At 46.2% G+C, this 15,917-nt stretch overlaps 1 protein-coding gene across 5 annotated transcripts in view; it reads left to right on the top strand.

The window, feature by feature from the left end:
• Positions 1 to 15,917, top strand: part of STAB1 (stabilin 1) — a 57,849-nt gene that overhangs the window by 24,376 nt on the left and 17,556 nt on the right. For all 5 annotated transcript variants that reach the window (XM_055805836.1, XM_055805835.1, XM_055805834.1 and 2 more), the window contains 21 exons: positions 1,034 to 1,114; positions 1,415 to 1,573; positions 2,447 to 2,509; positions 3,894 to 3,995; positions 4,964 to 5,050; positions 5,402 to 5,513; positions 6,041 to 6,224; positions 6,465 to 6,558; positions 7,503 to 7,661; positions 8,564 to 8,659; positions 9,035 to 9,130; positions 9,731 to 9,778; positions 10,656 to 10,786; positions 11,182 to 11,293; positions 11,514 to 11,591; positions 11,967 to 12,068; positions 12,545 to 12,652; positions 13,156 to 13,287; positions 13,480 to 13,608; positions 14,467 to 14,523; positions 15,350 to 15,445. In XM_055805836.1, the coding sequence (XP_055661811.1) occupies positions 1,034 to 1,114; positions 1,415 to 1,573; positions 2,447 to 2,509; positions 3,894 to 3,995; positions 4,964 to 5,050; positions 5,402 to 5,513; positions 6,041 to 6,224; positions 6,465 to 6,558; positions 7,503 to 7,661; positions 8,564 to 8,659; positions 9,035 to 9,130; positions 9,731 to 9,778; positions 10,656 to 10,786; positions 11,182 to 11,293; positions 11,514 to 11,591; positions 11,967 to 12,068; positions 12,545 to 12,652; positions 13,156 to 13,287; positions 13,480 to 13,608; positions 14,467 to 14,523; positions 15,350 to 15,445 (2,226 nt within the window). The remainder of the gene's footprint in view (positions 1 to 1,033; positions 1,115 to 1,414; positions 1,574 to 2,446; positions 2,510 to 3,893; positions 3,996 to 4,963; positions 5,051 to 5,401; positions 5,514 to 6,040; positions 6,225 to 6,464; positions 6,559 to 7,502; positions 7,662 to 8,563; positions 8,660 to 9,034; positions 9,131 to 9,730; positions 9,779 to 10,655; positions 10,787 to 11,181; positions 11,294 to 11,513; positions 11,592 to 11,966; positions 12,069 to 12,544; positions 12,653 to 13,155; positions 13,288 to 13,479; positions 13,609 to 14,466; positions 14,524 to 15,349; positions 15,446 to 15,917) is intronic.

Raw genomic sequence — 15,917 nt, forward strand, 5'->3', positions numbered from 1 at the left:
CTTTGTTATCACTTTAATTTATTAAACTATTAATTAAGAGTTTACCTTAATTATGAACTCTCCAGCCTACAGTTCCCCTAAAACACTAATAGCAGCAATACAAAAGCTATAGCCAAGCGAAGAATTGGTCCAAACTTCCTTCTGCTTTTCCTCAATCCTTGGGCTTCACCAGTAGCTAAAGTTAGAGATGGAGAACTGGTGCAAGTGAGCCTGTGCTCTGACCCAGTACTGCCAATTTTGCACCAGCATTGCTGTGTACTATAATGGCAGGGTAAATAAAATCAATGCAGTGGACCAGCAAGACGTTTTCCCTTATATAATAAACAAGATAAACGTTTAAAGTTAGACACAAAACCTGCGGAGGAAGTGAATACTCAAGTATTATGGTATAATGTCATGTCCTTCATTAAGAAACATCAATATTATTCCCATTCTTTACTGAGAAGGAAATGTCAGTCCTTGTGATTTTCTTAATGCCAATAGAGAAAATAAGCAGCACTTTGACAAAACGTAGTCAATGAATACAACATGGTGACAAGCTGAGCTACTTTTTAGTAACCTGATGGACACAAAAGTAGCAATTTATCTTGGTTCTTTTCTTACAACTTCTCAAATCACGTTTCTCAATACAGTATCTGCAGCTTACATTTTTGCTGCCTTTAGAAATAAGCTTTAAGTCAAAATGTATTTCCTATTATGCTTCTGGCCAAGCTTTCATCATTTATTGACCATGTCCTGCAAAAATCCCCTTATTATTCTGACCTTACGTGTAGCTGTATTACTGAAAGACACTATTCATGCCTTTCCAGCACTGTGGCCACCAGCACTGTGTTTGTGGTATTGCAGACAATTCAAAGTCTTGTTTTTCCTTATGTCCGATTGTTTGCGGTTAAGGTATTTACATGAAATGTAAATGTTGAAGTCACGTCTGCTTTAGAATGTTTTTCAAGTGGTGGGAACCATGGAAGGATTTTGTAAGCTCTACTGAAATGATCTTGCTTTTTTGTGATACTGTCTCCTTGTGTTTTTACAGGTGACTGTAGAGAAACTGATAATGATGCCACACATTGTTACTATGTCTAACCAGATAGTTACCATCAACATCAGCGCAGATGTAAGTATGAATCAAACCCCTTTTGGGCAAACCCTCCTGTGCAAGGAGAAAGTCTGGATGTGGTTCTGAACAATGTGGTTTCAACCCATCTGTGCTTCCTCCTCTACTTAAAGAACTAGACTTAAATGAGATCATTGAATTGGTTTGCTTCTTATCCAACCTGTGACTCCACGAAGTGGCTTGACCATTTGTGTGGTTGCACTTGATGTTGTGTGCTGTCTGTTTTCTGTGTTGGCTTTATGTAGTTGATACAATGTAATGGGCTAAAGTGCAGATAAATTATTTGTGTTTCTGCATCAGGGAAGAATTCTGATGGATGAGTCAGGGATCCCCTTAAACATGCGAGACATTGTGGCATCAAATGGTATTATTCATACTTTGGATGGCATCTTCATCCCTCCTTCAATAATTCCCATTTTGCCTCACAGATGCAATGAAGAGCAACATAAAATTGTGACAGTAAGTGAGCTTCTTCCATTCTCACGCTAACGGTTGCTGTAGACCCCACACTTACCCGGAGGGACAAAAGGCTGTGTAAATTGCATTTGGGAAATGTGTTCTCGTTGAGAGGTCCCTTGATGTGAATTTAGGCAGTATCAGCACCACCAATGTTTCTTCTGCTAGCACTTGGCACTGCTCTCCTGGCAACCAGCAGATGTTTCTTGCAGATTCTTCTTTCCTTGCACCCATCTTGCCTTTGATTCAGAAATACACTTGCCGTATATGATCTTCACACCATAACCCAGCTGACAATGGTTTGTTCCCGTCGCTGTTAGCATTGGTGTCCTGTTGTCTGGACGGGAAGCAGTCATTCAGGAGCAGGAGCTACAAATGCGGTGCGGTATTCTCACCTGAGCAGTTTTGAATGCCTTACTTTAGGTGCTTATTCCCCAGTTTGATCATTGGTAGGTAACTGAAGGAAGAAGATGAGGCTCTGAATAGGCAAGAGGTACCTGATTTGGAGAGACACAGTTAAGCCCAAGTGGCCAGAGGGCCCACACAGCTCACTGATGTGGTGAGGCGTGCTGCATGGGTGCCCAGAGTGTTTTCCAGCATAGCTGTGGAGCAGCTGTGTGGCTGATAGACTCACAGGGTGAAGACAGACCCCATCTTGCAGTCAGGTGCAAGTATCTCCTTGAGACAAAGGAGTCATTTTATTTAAGTGATAAACTTACCCCATTTCAGAGTACGGAAACTCCTCTCTAGAAATGTTTCTGATACATGTTGTGATGTTTTGGATATATACTGGGAGTGGTAGCTCTGTAGTGTTCTTGGCATGGGGAATGGGTTCCTTTAAGAAGATTAAGTTTCCCCCTCTTGTTTTCTTAACAGGGCTCTTGTGTGGACTGTGAGGCCCTCAACAACAGCATTTGCCCACCTGGCAGCAGAGAAATGGTAAATATTTTTGATTGTTTTGGTAATTTCTTCTTTGCATGATGACATACGCTGATATAAGGTTTCTAACCCAAGCCACTTCTAAATAAATGGAGAGCAGGAAAGGCAGCCAGTAGAGAGGTTTGTTGGAGGATATGTTCTCCCCACATATCCCTGCTCTGTGATCCCGGACTGTCACCCGCTAACTGCTCTGTGCTGTTTCTTATTCTGAAGTCTGGTTGCTGAATCAATGGAGAGAGCTGTGAGACAGTCTGGCTAAATGAAATTGCAGGCTTGCAGCTCGCTCTTAGTGCTTCTGCTCTGCTTAAGGCAGAGTTTTCCTGCTCACATGCTGAGTCTGCTAGCTCCTCCAAACTGCTAGAACCCAGCCTGATCCCACCAGTACCATCCAGTATTACCATATCACGGCAGTACTGTATCACAGCCTGTATCACGGCCAGAGAATCACAGCAAGCTTCCTGTGCTGCAGAGGGTGAGAAATAATTTGTTCTTGGCCTATGCTCCCTGTTGGTTCGGAGATAAGCAGAACTAGCTGAAGGTGAAGTAAGGAGGAGTCTGGGGGCTGGTGTTTGAGTTGTCCCATGCCGAGTTTAGCAGAACAGCAAGTTCCAGGAAATCCCCATGTAAAGGCCAGGCCCAAGCTCTTTGTGAAAGCCAGAGAGGTGTTCACCACTGTTGACTGTTGGGCGTCATCTCAGAGACCTGACTTTCAGAAGAACTTGCTGATGTCTCAGCATGAACGTCTGAAGTAGAGCTCTGCAAAATCACTAGTCACTCATTTTCCTCTCTGATTGAGGCAGGTGAAGCCAGAATCATCTGGAGCCCAATTAGCCTGTGTCTAACTCCATGACACATCACTGAGCATTGTTCCAAAATTACTTGCAGTTCTTTTCCTCCCCCTGCTCTCTCTTCCCTCTGTCTCACCTCCCTGTCTATCTCACCTTCCTCCCTTTTTTCCATTCCCTCCCTCCCTCTCTCATTCTCTCTCTCACTCCCCTCTGCCCCACTCTCCCTCCCTCCTTCTCCCCTTTCTCTTTCCTCCCCTCTTTCTTCCCCTCTTTTTCTCCACTACGCCCTTTTCTCCCTTTTGTCTCCTCTCCTTCCCTTCCTCTCTCTGTCCCCCTACCCTCTCCCCCTACTCTCTCCCACAGCGTACTAATTTTAGAAAAAAAGGGCAGCACCTTGGCTCAGACCTGGGGACTGCTGGGAGCAACAGGAAGCCACCATGTGCCTTCTTTCGTGATAGGCATGCCATAACAGTATCTTGTTCACCTTGGCTCCTCCGTGAACTTCCTCAGCTCTCAGAGATAAGCATAGTTGCTCTCTGCAGCAAAAAGAGCAAAGGGCAAGGTTACAGTGCTGACGAGTTGTTGTGTTTGTACAGGAACCAACGCTCTTCCCAAAAGAATGTGTCTACATCCATGATCCACAAGGCCTGAACGTCCTGAAGAAGGGGTGCGCCAGGTACTGCAATCAAACTGTCATGGTGAGTGTGATGGAAGACCACGCGCCCTTTGAAAGGAGCGCAGCTTTGCTCTTCCTCATTCATCAAGAAGAGCTCTGACTCCTTGAGCTGAGAGAGGGCTGGATGGGAGCGAAAGCAAAGCTGTCCCGTGCAAGGGCTGTCCCCAGGACCATCACATAAACTGGCTACCTGCGTTTGCTTTGGCAAACAGAAAGAACACAGGGTACCAGCCTGCTGCGAATGCTAGAAAACAGCTCAGTTAAACCCGAGTACAATAATAAATAAAATAAAGGATGGATGCCAGTTGCAACCATCCAGCCTGGAGGAAGCCGAGAGTCAAACGGTGCGGTGTTAGCTCTGGCATGTTTTCTCTGAGAGTGCCCTGGTTTTAGCATTTCTCCCAAAGGAAACCGAGGGAAAGTGCTGTGAGCTGTGAAGTGATCGCATCCTGTTTAGGAAACATTGTCAGACGGTTCAGGAAAGTCACTTTTAGCAAGTTGATGGACCTTATGCTTGTGTCTGCAGCTCCTGAGCTCTCACAGTGCTGACTATATGAAATGATTTGTGGGTGTCTCATTAAATACTGCTGATTGTTTGTCTTGTGATTGTTCTTCCACTGGTCATTCATGATGAGGCGTGTGATCCAGGGCTGATACATCCCTCCAAAGAATGCAATCCTCAGCAAAGATCAAGTAGGAGTGAGTGGGCCAACACTGTTGAACAAATAAAAAATATGGACCCTACTCGTTGAAGCCAGAGACAGCAGAAAACAGTGATTTATTATGAGAAGAGGTTGTGAGCAGAAAGAGGGGTTTTGCTGGAAATTAATCTAAGTGCCAGAGCTGTTAGAAACGCAGATGCCAAATGAGATGGTCCATTTCAGTTCATGGCAGAGAGGAGAACCAGGATTTCAGAATTATGAGGCAGGATGACTCCAGGCAATTCTTGTGAAGTCACGTCATACCTTTGCAATTTTGCTTTTGTTTCAGAAACCTGGATGCTGCAAAGGATTCTTTGGTCCAGACTGCATGCCGTGCCCAGGGGGATTTTCCAGTCCATGCTATGGCCGGGGAAATGTAAGTACGGAAGATCCTGCTGCGTTGCAATGTGCAGCTGAGACAGTGTGGTTAGAGAGTGTAGCTGTAGACAACTGTAATTCAGTTTGTGCTCCAGAGCTAAGCCCATAGCAGTGGCAGCAGAAGATCCAGGGAGAATGGCATGTACTCGGTGTGTTTTAGATATTGAGCTCTAGTGTGAATCATGTCATGACTGCTGGGGACAGCTCTGCTTATGTGAGACATTGTATTACTACCACCACTCTTCAAAGTCCTGGGTTTTATTGCAAGTCTCAAAGTACCTTTGATAGCTACCAACACCTCAGCTTTGCCTTGGTTCTGTGAGTTTCCATCCCTCTGTTTTCCTTCTAGTGCAGCGATGGCATACAAGGGAATGGCAACTGTAACTGCTTTGAAGGTTTCAAAGGAATAGCCTGCCACATCTGTTCAAACCCGAACAAGCATGGCGAGAACTGTGACGAAGGTTGGTAATTCTGATAGAGGGACTAGAGGAAAATGCAGGGCAAGGACAGAGTGCAGGGTCATGTATCCCAGATTCCCTTCTGGCAAAACCAGCATCGCGAAAGAAGTGACGGAAATGTCATCGTGGTTGTCCCTTCAAACAACAGTGGAGAAAACACAGCTGTTATGACAGTGGTGACTGGGGTCTTGGAAACATCAGCCAAATCTAGGTGTGGGGCTTTGATTTAGATCTGTCCTGCTAGGAAGGAAAAGACAGTTGACAAGGACCTTGAGCTTGATAGCCTAAACTTGAACCTGTCCTTACAGCTTATAGAAAACATGGACCCAGGCAGTCACAGGAAGTGTTCCCTCACCAGGTTTCGGGTTATGGTGGATGTCTCTCAGCAGACATCCCTCTGTCAAGAACAAATGGGGTGATCATTTGGTTCACAAGAGGTTGTGAAGGAAAGTTGGGAATCTAAAAAATGCCTCGCTGTGCCGGATTCGGGACTTTTTGTAGTTACTGATCTTACTCCATGTACTTGTCAGATTGTGGCTGTGTCCATGGTGTCTGTGACAACAGGCCTGGCAGCGGTGGTGTGTGTCAGTCCTGGTCCTGTAAGGAAGGCTATACCGGCAAGTTCTGTGACAAGACGTCCAAGAACTGTGGCCCGAGCGGACTGTCCCAGTACTGCCACCAGAACGCTGTCTGCAGCCTCAATGACACAACAAGGTCAGTCTTTTTGGCGTGCCCGTTCAGGTGGGCACATCGTCATTGTACAGGCACACAGCAGCTGTGAATTGTGTATGTCTGTCTGCGTTCTTGTTGCACAGGATAGATAAATGCAGCCAACCTCCTAGAAGTCAAAGCTAGGTTCTTGCTTGCTTGAGGGGCTCAAGCTGCCTTTTTGCTCTCTGCTGGCTTGCAGAAGGGGCTGCTCTATCTGTGTCCCTTTTGTGCTTATACTTTAAGGTGCATCTGCGTGGATGGGTACGAAGGTGATGGGTTTTCCTGCCAACCCATCGACCTGTGCGGTCAGCCAGAACGAGGAGGCTGTTCAAAGAATGTAAGTGGGGCCAGACGGTAACAGTATGGAGAAGCAGCTCCTGTCCATCAGAGCAGGAATCCAGGACTCCTGGGACTGTTACAGATTTTGTGTGCTAACTTTTGCTGTCTGTAAGATAAGGTGAAATAGCAGGAACCTTGACACACTTGTCATAAGGATGTCAGTCATTTGGGTTGGTGCCAAAATGCAGCACCCCAAGGAGAGTTGGGCTGGTTTGCACCAGATGTTTGGGCAGCCATGGAGGTGAGCGGTACAGACAATTTTTGGGTTGTATTGATCTTCCCAAGTTCTTGTAATGTGTGTTAGTTTCTCTGTCGCTGTGTTTAGGCTGTAGCTTAACTGTGAGCTCCAGCTTGTATTTCCAGTAGCCATCAACACTACATTATTATCCTTAGTAAAAAACTCTGGTGTTTTATAATGGAAACGACTGCCAAATGGTCAGACCTCATTATAATTTAAACCTCTTAGTGGCAGGAGCACATTGGGCTGTGTAGAAGGAAATAGGATGGCACTGGATACGAAGTAGGTCTTTCCTGAGAGAGGTCTGGCTTCCATCATTGATTCCATTGAACATTTCCAGGCAGGAGATTGTGTGAAGAGAATTCCTCTTCAGGGAAAATCTCTTCTATAATGCAAGAGCTTTACAGGATGGTAGGGAATGCCCTGGGAGTTCTGAGCCATCCTAGACACAAGTATCTGCCTCGCTGAAAACACAGAATGTTTCCAGAATCACTATATTATGAAGCTGTCTGACTTTTCTGGAGAAGATGCTTCCACCCCCACCCCCAGCGCTGGAGTCAGAGTTGGTCACTCATAAGTTCTCCACAGTCTGATGAAGGATATTTGCTGCTGTATTTGCATTGTGCTTCTATTTTGCACTATTTGCATTGCGTTTTGCATACCTTCTGCTGAGTGTCATTTTTCTCCTCTCCCTTCTCTTGGAGGCTGCGTGCACCAGTACGGGCCCCGGCACTGCCACCTGCCAGTGCAACACAGGCTGGACTGGGGACGGGAAAGCCTGCGTGGCTATAGACAACTGCATGCTGGAGAGCAGAGGGAACTGTCACATCAATGCTGACTGTGTTTATATTGGCCCTGGCCAGGTATGATCATGCTAAGCAGGCTGATGGTGGACTTCACATTTCCTAAGCTGCTCTGAGATGGCCCTGGCTTGCCAGCTGTGGAAATCAAGCTGGTCAGCTGCAAAGGCTGCGTGGCTGCTGCCAGAAACACCAGTTGCAGCTAAACCCACACAGTGTACTTGCATGTGGTGAGACGCAGTGACGTGTTTGAGGCTGCTGCTCTACTCTCAGAATTTTTTGCAACAAAGGGAGGAGACTGCGCTCCATAACACATCTTGGTATAAGGCATCAGTTGCTGTGTCCCTCTTGTTCCCAGATCACAGCATTGTCTCTGGGTGATGCTAAAATATACAGAAAAGCGTGTCTGTGGAGGGAGCTGGGCCGGGAGTCAGGCATCTTGAGATAGGAGGAAGGCGTGCAGGAGAGGTGGCTTCTCAGGGTGCTGCTTCTCAAGGTGCTTCTTCCCACTGAGCAAGGAGGGCATTGGACAATGTGCTGAGAAAAGGAGCCAAATCTTTAGCAGGTTTTAGTGAGATGAGATGTGCCAGTGCTCTCCTAGCTATCCTGAAAGCAGGAACTTTGGAGTTAACCCCTCCTCTCTTTCTGCCATTCACAAAGTCTATGTCATTCCCTTTGAAAAGCTGAAATAGAGATGGAAACCATCACCTTCAAGTGACCACACACACAGCCAAGCAGTGCAGGGGATCACTGTGCTTGAGTAACCAGGCAGCGTGCGGGCTGTGATAGAGGATGGTGCTCTGCTATCTCTAAGGAAATATCTCCACATTTCCAGGTCTCAAAAGACCGGGAAGAAAACTTGGGAAAATAAATTAAGAATAGGTTTTGCTGCCTTAGACCTTTCCTGGGTAGCAAACGAGGATGCTCTGATAGGTCTGTAAAATTGAAATGTCTCTTGCTTGCAGAGCAAGTGCGTCTGCAAGAGGGGTTATGCTGGTGACGGCTACAACTGCGATGCAATCAACCCATGCCTCATGGACAACGGTGGCTGCCACGACTTGGTGAGTAGCTGAAGAGCCGTCCCAAGGCTGGTGTGGCAGTGGAGGTTCCTCTGCTCCCTGACAGAGGTTTTGCAGCCATGGCATCGAGAGAATTGCAGGGTTTTATGTTATGTCATCTTACTGGCATGCCACTGAGGTGTTATAAAGGTGGATCCTCTTGATTTTTGTGAGTTCACACAACCAGAGCTATCACATAGGCTTAGCTGCATGAGGTATAAATCCAGCGTCACCATAAAGGCAACAGGAGGAAGGTGCCTGCCTGTGTGTGTTCCCATAGCCCCGGCCACGGAAGGCCAGAATTCGGTTCGCAGATAGGTGTAACACTGCATAACCTGTGTTTCTGCTCTCTCATTTCTCCTTTCCTCGTATTTGCAGGCTACGTGTGTGCCTCTTGGGGGAGGAGAGAGAGCCTGTGCTTGCCCTGAAGGCTACGTTGGGGATGGCATGACATGCTACGGGGACATTCTAAAAGTGAGTAAAAAGCAAGTATCTGAGGTCTTCTTGAGATTGGAGAGAAGTGGCTCTGCTCTCACATTCCTTTCTCTGTTACCTGAGTTGCCTCCTCCTCTCAGCCACCAGCCTGACAGCACGAGCATGTCCCAAAGCGACAGGGACAGAACTGATGCCAAGGCCAATTATTGCCAATGAAACCATTGGCAGTGGTTTCTAAGCTGCTTCAGCCCTGTCTGTCCTGTGCAATAAGTCATCTTTTCTTTGTTGTTTGGAAGGTTTTTCAGGTCAGAGCTGCTAGGCTCATTTTCTGTCATTAGAAATATCAAAGGCCGTTGTGGATTCAATCCGTCCCTGGTAAACATGAGCAATTGCAGAAGAGTTGAAAAGAGTTTGGGTTTTGGGGAATTTTTTTTTTTTAATGCCTGAAGCTTGGGTTTAGAAGTACCCATCCCTCCCCACGATACGTGGTGCCGGTACTGGTTGTGGGGTGAGGGGCATGTCTAAGTCATTATTGCCAGCTTTGATATCGCATAGGGCTCCTTTCCCACACCCTGGGTCTCCAGCCCTGCAGCCTCCGTGCTCAGCAGGGGTAACCCTTCTGTTGTTTCTATTTGGAAGGAGCTGGCCAGGAATTCCCACTTCGCGGGCTTCTACAACTGGATTAAGGTAAGAACAGCCATGGGATGCCGGCACAAGTTCTGAAGAAGTGAAGCCTGTGTGAACACTGCTGTTAGAGGAAAAGCAGCTCCATTTATCTTTTTCATTAGAGAAACACAAAACAGTGAAGGAGAAATCATTACAGAGCAGGCATGTAGAAAAGCTCTGAAGTTTGTGATAGTGTGAGGGTCATGAGTGTGTTTTGGGAGGCCTTGTTTCCAGCACAGGAGGAAGCTGGAGCTGTGCTACACTTAATTTTGATGATTGTATCATCTGTAACTCCTGGCCATCATAAAATAGTACAGAAGGGAAAGAAAAAGAGGTAGCATTGTAATAGCTATTTTTCAGAAGAACGTGCTTTGAGAAGTCAGACTCCTCGTTCCTTTTCTTGTTACTGCTTCCCAGTCTCCAGTGTGGCAGTAACAGAGATGTTCCACAGACACCAGCAGGTCTGTGGAAGCATGCTATGATGTACGGCAGCTAATTGAGCTTTAGCTTACCTGTCCTGCTGCGTACCGTGCTTTTGCCAGGAATAATCTTGGTCCCTGCCCCAAAACTGATGTTGTGGGTTCAGGAGGGATTTATGGATATGACTGAAGGGGGTTTGAAGATTAATTGAAGCATGAAAGTAGGGCTTAAAGCAGCAGGTTTTCCCTTGGCAAACGGGTGTCACCTGTCTTGCCTACACCACCTGTGGCATTCATTGATTGCCAACAGCACTTCCCTGCCGTGCCCAGGAGAGCCTGCTGTGCTGCCGAGCATATGCCGTCTTTCTGCACATCCCTTTCATGCGACTGCAAGAGCAGGATGGCTGTTGGTTATGTGCTGTGGTATAGATGTGACAGTGTCACGTCTTACTTGTTCATTTTTGTGCTTTGGACAACAGAAATCACTCTTCAGCATCCCAGCAGGAACCAATGTCACTGTCCTGGTGCCATCGGAGGAAGCTATCAAAAACTTGAGCCAGACTGAAAAAGATTTCTGGTTGACGCCCTACATGCTGCCATTTTTAGTCAGGTACGAGGAGACTCCTGCTTTTGCTTTACTATGCCAAACAACAGTAACAAAGCCATGAACTGGATTTCTGCTGATACAAGACCAACAAAGAGTCATCTTAAGATAAACATAGAAGCAAGATTAAATATCTAGCAGGCGAAGAATTTCTTAGGTCTTTAAAACATAACGGACCACAGGCAATGGGAAGCGGGTTTGTTTTCCATGTGTTTGCAGAGAGAGATTTTCCCAGTCATGTAGATGCAGATGGCATCAGGACAAGTAATTCCCTCCATCATTCTCTCCACGTGCTTAACTACTTCATGTGAGAGACGTGAATGTTGGGTGGTATGGTCTTGTCTCTCTGTTATTGCAAACAGCGCCCTAATCTTTTCTTCACCTGTCTTTGTTCCCTTCAGGGCCCACTTTCTTGAAGGTGTCTTCACTGGTGAAAAGCTCAAAAAGTATGACAGGCCAGAATTAGCCACCCTCAACCCACAGACCAAATGGCAGATAAACACCAGGAGCGGTGTAAGGGTTTCTTACATAATGCACATGTACCAGTATCAAACTAAACTGCTCGGGAGCTGCTGTATCCAGTGGGGAGGCTGGATGGGACACTGATGCCCTCAAACTCAGACATCTTTCAAAAATTGTACCCGGATCCATCATGTGCAATCTTGAACAGTGTATTTGTTTGGAACTTGCTTGACAATTTCTAATCCTTTTACTTCTCCTGATACTTTTGCAGGTGTTAACCATCCAGAATGTGAGTATAGTCATCAGCGACATCCCTGCCAGCAACGGTATTATTCATGTCCTCAGTAAGGTACGTCAGTACATGCAGTACTAGGAAATGCTGCGGCTGTAGCAGCAGGTTTGTGTTGCAGCATCTGTGATGGGGCCAAGGAGGAATACATGTGTGGACCGTTAGGGATATGATGGCAAAGATATATTTGGTTATCACAAGGTCCTGACAGATGTTTCCTGTGCAGCAGTGTTTAATGTTTAAAATACTTGTCTCCAGGACAAGCGAGAGGGAAGTTCCTCTTCTCTTGGCTGACAGAAGAAGAGTTAAAGCTATTGCAGAATTGTGTAAAATGAGGCCTTTTCTAACTGCCTTTCTTGCAAGCAGGGCAAGAGTCTAGTGATTTCTCCCAGAGCCACTTGCCCAAACTTGCTTATGAACTCGTTGTTTCCACAGGTTTTGTTGCCACCTGCAGGAGATATCCCACCAAGTCCTCCAGGTCTGCAGAAACAGCTTGACTCAGTTGCCTCATTCAGCACATTCAAGGAGTTGCTACAGGTAAGCAGTTGAGGTGAGCAACGTTGTGGTTGTCAGAACTGTCTTTTGAGTAAATGCCCACCTTACCCTGTACTGATGGACCAAAATTTGGACTGCCTGGTGAGAAAAGGGAGACCACTTGTTTTCTGCCATTCATGAGGGATCTTCTGGGAAAGCTCTTTTGAGCAGCCCAAGAGTTAAATACTTACAGGTAGTTTACAGTGGAAGCCAGCCTGTCTGCTGCAAGCACATTCATGCTTGTACAGGGCAGAGACACCTAGAGGAAAAGGAAGGCTTGCTCGTCATTGGGAAGCTGCACTTATGTCAGCGCAGGAGGAGGAGCAAGCAATTAGATGTGTGTGACTGAGCAGAAGCCGTGTATCCCGTTTTCAAGCGTTTCCTCTAGCGCTCTTGCCTTTGTAATTGATTTCATGTGTGGTTTGGTTTTTAGTGAGTACAAATGTAATTACTAATGTTCCTGTTTGGACATTTTGTAGCAATACCAACTCATTGGAAAGATCGAGTCCTCTGAAGAATATACCATTTTTGTTCCTGGAAATAATTCCATTGAGGAGTACTGCCATGCTGCCAATGTGACGCAGCTGGTAAGGTCGCTGCTTGCTTACAGTTTGAATATGTATTGCAGTAAATGCAGGGACATGTATGCTGTCAGATCATAAACTTGAGTTTAGTAGATTTGAGCGTGGAAAGGAAAAGCATATCTGGTGCTAAAAGTTGGGAGAAATGTGGCAGAGAGAAATGAGAGAGTTTCCTGGCGTGTTGCAGTGGGATCTGAAAAGAACATTTGGACCTCAAATGCAAATTTATGGGTAGATTTGTATGTGGGCAGATGGTACAATGTGTTTGCCTTCCTGGCTGGCTGTGGCAATTTTCAACCTTTGGAAACATTCCAAAAAGCATTTATGGCTTCATCCAGTAACAGAGTCATCAGGTGTGATCAGTCATCTGTGAAGGGAGTTAACTAGGTTCTGTGGGCTTAGTTAGCCGTTACAGATGCTTAAGAACTCTTCTTATGCCATACCTCTGACTGAATTGTAGCCTAAGAAATCAAAAGAGTCCTAACATTTGGGTTTTTTTGTGGATTTAGGACAACGAGACAGTGCAGTACCATGTTGTACTGGGAGAGAAGCTCTTGCCCACGGACTTGAGGAGCGGAATTCATAAGAACAGCATGTTAGGGCTCTCCTACTGGCTCATGTTTTATCAAAACAGCACCCAGGTAAGGAAGGAAGACCATTCTGCCATTTGAGGATCTGGCTTGACCTATCACTTTCTAAGGCTGGTGGCTGGATACACCTATTTCTGTTTTGCACACGCTTACAAGTTTACCTGCTGTGATTGACAGCTGTTAGGCATTCCATGCAATGGGAGTTGAAGGTTATCGCATCAGCCATTTTCTTCTCCTTTGCAGAAGTTCATCAATAATATTCCTTTGGATGGAAAATTTCTTGAGACTAAGAATGGCATGCTGATTGGGGTTTCACAGGTCCTCCAGATACAGAAGAACCGCTGCACCGCCAATACCACCACCATACAAAAGGTAATGATGATTACCAAGGAGCTGACCACCGTTTCACAGGGTTTCTCCACCTGCTGAACCAAACTGATGAATAGCAGACACCCTACCTTGCCTCTTCCACAGGGATGAGACAGTAGCTTGTGGTCTAACGCCAGATGAGCCCCACGTGAAATGGGGCATCATGGAGAGCTGGTACCTCCTAGCCTCAGCCTGTACTTCCAGTGCAGCAGATCTGCAGCTCGTGTGCAGGTCACGTTCAGTTCCGTTGCTGGGGTGCTCCCACAGTGCCAACCAGGGGGCAGGCAGACACTCGGACTCCCAAATACTCAGCAGTAGAAGGAAAATCCAGCCCAGTTCTTGCATGGCATGACCACAAAGCATTCCTAGAAAATGCTGTGGTCTGCCTGGGAGTCACGGCCAAAGTCCAGTCCGCATGTATCCTGTAGCTCTTGGCCATCTGAAGATTGCAGGGTCAGACTGAGGTATGATTAGAAAAAAAAGTATTTGCAGCCTTGCATGAAGGAACTCCAGGCCTACAGAAAGCCCTGCCTCATCTCAGAGACTCGGGAAAAGTATAGCGTGTGATCTCTTGTGGTTTGTTTTGTGGTGCAGTCTCTGGAGTGCAGAAATAAGACCTTGTGTACACCACTGGAGTGCAGGAGTAAGACCTTGTGCGAAGCCTTTGATAGCAGCCAGGACCTGAGCATCATGCATCATGATTTTTCTTCTTTTGGTGTTTGGAGCCACGGAGATAAATACATCTTTGTCTTTGTCCCAGCCAGCAGCCTGTACAGCACCATTTGTAATTCAAGATTAGTGTCTTGGTGTGACGTGGGTTAGAGGGCACACATGTGACTTGTCCTCTTCTCTGTGCCCTAGTCAAGATGCGGGAAATGTGAGAAGGGGATCAAGTGTCCTGGTGGATCAGTTCTTGTGGTGAGTCTTTGATTCATGTGACATCTCACAGATAGTTTGCAGATAGTGCTTTGATGTCCTTTTATTGCTCTATAGATGTCATCTCGATACCTGAAAAAATGCGCCCTTGAGTCCTCCGTGGCTCGTTCATTAGCAAGGTGCGTAAGAGAAAGCAGAAACCAAGGGAGGCTTACACAGGAAAAACACCAACATGAACCATGAGGCTTCTTACAGAGCTGGCACCAGCCTTTCCCTGAATTTCAGGAGCTCTTTAGAGCGTACAGTGCGGGGAGTTTCCCCCCGTATCAGGGAAGAAGAGGTGGTTTTTTTCATCTTTTCCTCTTTTGACATTATCACCAGGGAAAGCCAGTTTAGGGGTGCCGATAGCTATTTCCCAGCCTGGACTGTTGATTTGTTCACACAGATGGGCTGGTTGTGCCTGCAGCTTGTCTGTGAGTGAGTGACAAATGTTTCCAGAGCAGAAAACAACTAAGCATTTCATCTCCATGCAGGCTATGAATTGCCTAGCAGAGACATCTGGCTTCTTAGGCTTTATTACTATACTGTATGCCAAAAATTTTCCAATTACTTTTTTTTCAGGATTCATACTGACATACATACCATGCATTTGGCAGGTAACAAAACGGGCTTTGTGTGGTGACCTCACATCTAGAAATGCTTCATTGGTCTCGGCTCTCAATACTCCATATTTTTAGGGCTGTTCCTGAAGCATAAAAAGCGTTATTCCTCTGTTAGGCAAGAACACTGCCATATGCTCCACAACGTACAATGTTTGTCTAAATATTGTAATATCTTCTATCTTTTTCTGTGTTAATTTTAACTGCAGGAATTGCCAGGAAGCAAGAATCTCGCCCGCTGTGAATTACGCTCTGAGGGTACAAGAATACTTGGCTGCCATTTCACCTGTGCAAAAGTTTCTCTGGTAAGAAAAACATTTGCCTCTGATTCATTTTGACAACAGCAAGATGGGTATTAGAAATCCACCATGGAAACACAGCCTGTGCTGGAGTCCTGGCTGCATTTGTGCCATTGTGTAGCAGAGAGTGGGCTTGTCCTGAGAGGCACTCTCCATCCCGGAGATAGCGGGCACTGGAGAAAAACCAAACCTGCAGAAATGTCTGCACAGTGATGGATTGCGGTCTGCTGCTTTGGCATTGTTGCTTTGGGTTTTGTCCTGCAGAGGAAGAGGAGTTGAATGTTTGTAGTCTGGTTTCCTAAGGAAATGAGGCAAGAGTGATGGTATTTTCCTTGTGCATGTGCCTTCCCGAATAACTGATGACTAATTGGAGCTGAACCAACGGGAGGAGCAGAAGGTCTCACAGCTATTACGGCTCCTACCAGTTCTGTGAAAATGTGTGGCTGGAAGGAAATGCTTGAAGAGGAAATGGTGAAAG

The sequence above is a fragment of the Falco peregrinus genome, chromosome 5 (assembly GCF_023634155.1).
Source record: "Falco peregrinus isolate bFalPer1 chromosome 5, bFalPer1.pri, whole genome shotgun sequence".
NCBI lineage: Eukaryota > Metazoa > Chordata > Aves > Falconiformes > Falconidae > Falco > Falco peregrinus.